Genomic DNA, 2,775 nt, shown 5'->3' on the forward strand with positions numbered 1-2,775 from the left:
AAATGTTTATTTCTAATTACAAGTAAATGAAATTTTGTCTTGAAGCATGGTGTAGCATGCGTAACAGTCTTAATGTAACAACAGTAAACTACATTGCTACATTTTGTGAAAGTATGTGTAAAAAGCCAACAGCAGTGTGAAGGTTGAGATAGTTTCTTTCTCAACAGATCAGAAATTCTTGGGGCAGTCTTTGCAAGAGTACAACGAAGATCATCTTCCACAACAAGTCTACTTCTGTATTTAGACTTGATAACCAACAAGCTGGAAAACCCTGTTTCACAAAGATCTGTTGTTGGAAATGGAAGAAGGCGCAACGCAGTCTCAGACAGAACAGGATATGCCTGCACACACTTGATGCACAATTTTGTAACTGGCATGGTAGAGAAGTCAGTTCTCGCTGCATCGCTATTAAGTTCAGTGAACTCCTCTTGTGCTGTCTCAGGAACATCTTCAACTTTGTGAATGGGCTTTAATCAAGTGCAAATGGGGTGTCAGGTAGATTTGGAAAGTATGATAAAATTTTGTCTGCAAGCATGTGCAAGTGTTCTTTCACAGAAATTTTCATCATAATCCTTTTGTCTGGTTTAATGTCATGTTCCTCAAAGAAAGCAGATAAGGTAGGCAATATGTAAATTTTATTTTCATCCTTTTTTTTTTTTTTTTTGGCCAAAGATGAAGTTTCATTTGGGATGATCAGATCTTTTCAGACAAATTGATGCATATTGCAGTTGGTCCTTGCAGTGATAAATTTAACATATTCAAGATGGCAAAGAGGTCAACCAAGTAAGCTATTTTTTGCAGTTAACTTTTTTTTTTTTTTCAGGCTTGAATTTTTTTTATTTTATGTACAAATAGTTGGCATTGTTTCTTCTTTTGGGTAGCAGTCTTGGATTGTCCATCCAAAGATAACTTAGTCCAGCTTGATAAAGCCGATGTCCTTCGAGTACTGACGGAAACACTGACGGCACATACTGAGGCCGTGTTTCCGGATCAGACCGTGCCGGTTTGAGCACACGCGGCAAGAACGGGAGCCCTGGCCGAATTTTCGCGGGTGGCTCCAGTAGAGCTGCTGGTGACCCATCTTGTTCCCAGGCTCTCTCCGAGGCAAAAGGCTGCAGTTAACTTTTATCACTGAAATGTACGTCAAACTGTGGACTTGCTTTCTGATTAAAAAACATTTTGAGTTCATCACAAAGCTCAAAACTACGCTTTAAAACTTTTCCTTTCCACAACCATCTCACCTCAGTGTGAAATAGCAGAGCATTATTTGGCGCATCCAACTCGTTGCACAGTTGTGAAAACAGTCAACTGTTTAAAATGCTCGCCTTTACAAAATTGACGGAACTTATGATGCTTTTCACTACTTCTTGTAACTCTTGTGGCAGAGTCTTCGTTGCTAATATTTGCCGATGAATCATACAGTGAATTCCGATGACTTTTGGTGACTCATTCAGTACTGGGATAGTTAAGGTTTATTGTGCCAACGTGGCCAATGAACACAGGTGGGATTAACTGAAGGGCAGAGAGAGATAAAGGGCTCGGCGAGCCTTGCCTGTCCGAAGATCGGACCAGTTGCAGCTCTGCCTTAGCCAGTTCTCTGCCTCAGCTGGCAAGGCTCACTTCTTGCAAGACAAACCTGAGGAGAAGGCACATGGGCCTACCCTGATGCAGCCCTGGGTGCTGGAGCAGCTGTGTGGAGGCCCCTTGCCAGTGCTGAGAGACTTACACGCTCACTGATTTGGTTTTCCTCCTGAATTTGGCATCATTGCGTCTGTTTTGTGAGTTTAAGGACGACTTTGTAGATTGATGTCGGACATATGAGCAAATGTCAGACTTATGGATTTGGACTGGACTGCATTGGGATGCTTAATATACAATCACACTTTATATAAAACTCTCTCTCTTTTTAAAACTCTGTCTTACAATATATGAGTGTTTATGAATTTTGTTTCTCTAGTCTACCTATACTAATACAAGTACCAAACGTTGAAATCCAGATCAACATCCTAGCATAGCTGGAGCACCATCTGTGCAAACACCACAAACCTTTTCCCAAGAAACCTTATGCTCTTTCAGAAATGAATCAACTGTATCAAATACATCACGTGCAGTAGTTGTCATTTTGAGGCTTGCAGAAAAGAAACTCACCTTTAAAGTCGCCATCATTAATATACCTCAGGTGAACCAGTAGCTGTGAACAGTTTGCAACGTCTGTAGATTCATCAGGCTGAATGCTAAATATTGGAAGTGGAGCAGATTTAATTTCCTGGATTACCTGATCAAGAATATCAGCAGTGATGCCATCTATTATACTGTGGACAGTTTCGTTAGATAAGGTAATTGCACTCAATTTCAGTAACAAATTTGTCTTCGATCATAACTCGAACAGTGTCTTTGGCCACTGCAACAGTTAATCCTCAGCAATGGTATGAGGTTTCATATCACTGGGATTCTGAGTGCCACCAAATATGAAGCTTCAATGACCGCTACGTTTTGTTTGTGGTACTTGCCACCAGTGTCAAGTCTGGTTTTCTTGAATCCATCCGTTTTACTTCTAAAATAGTTGGTATCTTTGCCGGCAAAGCTCAGGTACTTGCTATCAAAATGGCGTTTTAGTTTGTTCGGCTTCATAGATTCGGCTGATAGAACTTCACAACAAGTAACACATTGAGGTTTCTCAATTCCTGCTGTAATTATTGAGGTGAAAAAATCCATACTGTAAAACATCCTCACTATATATTTTTTCTTAATATTCTTCTCTACACGATCCATTGT

At 40.3% G+C, this 2,775-nt stretch overlaps 1 protein-coding gene across 1 annotated transcript; it reads right to left on the reverse strand.

Moving 5' to 3' along the window:
* Positions 1 to 829: 829 nt before the first annotated feature.
* LOC115867906 (40S ribosomal protein S29) lies at positions 830 to 1,098 on the reverse strand. The gene has a single exon (XM_030884332.2). It carries the CDS (start codon positions 1,079 to 1,081, stop codon positions 911 to 913), a length of 171 nt encoding a protein of 56 aa, XP_030740192.1. The 5' UTR covers positions 1,082 to 1,098; the 3' UTR covers positions 830 to 910.
* Positions 1,099 to 2,775: the final 1,677 nt, after the last annotated feature.

This window comes from Echinops telfairi, unplaced genomic scaffold (assembly GCF_000313985.2).
Source record: "Echinops telfairi isolate 266 unplaced genomic scaffold, ASM31398v2 ScPeMD7_7475;HRSCAF=8513, whole genome shotgun sequence".
Lineage (NCBI taxonomy): Eukaryota > Metazoa > Chordata > Mammalia > Afrosoricida > Tenrecidae > Echinops > Echinops telfairi.

What these genes read in the sequence shown, in the direction of transcription:
- LOC115867906 (XM_030884332.2), bottom strand. Translation starts at nt 1,081, where the DNA reads ATGGGTCACCAGCAGCTCTACTGGAGCCACCCGCGAAAATTCGGCCAG.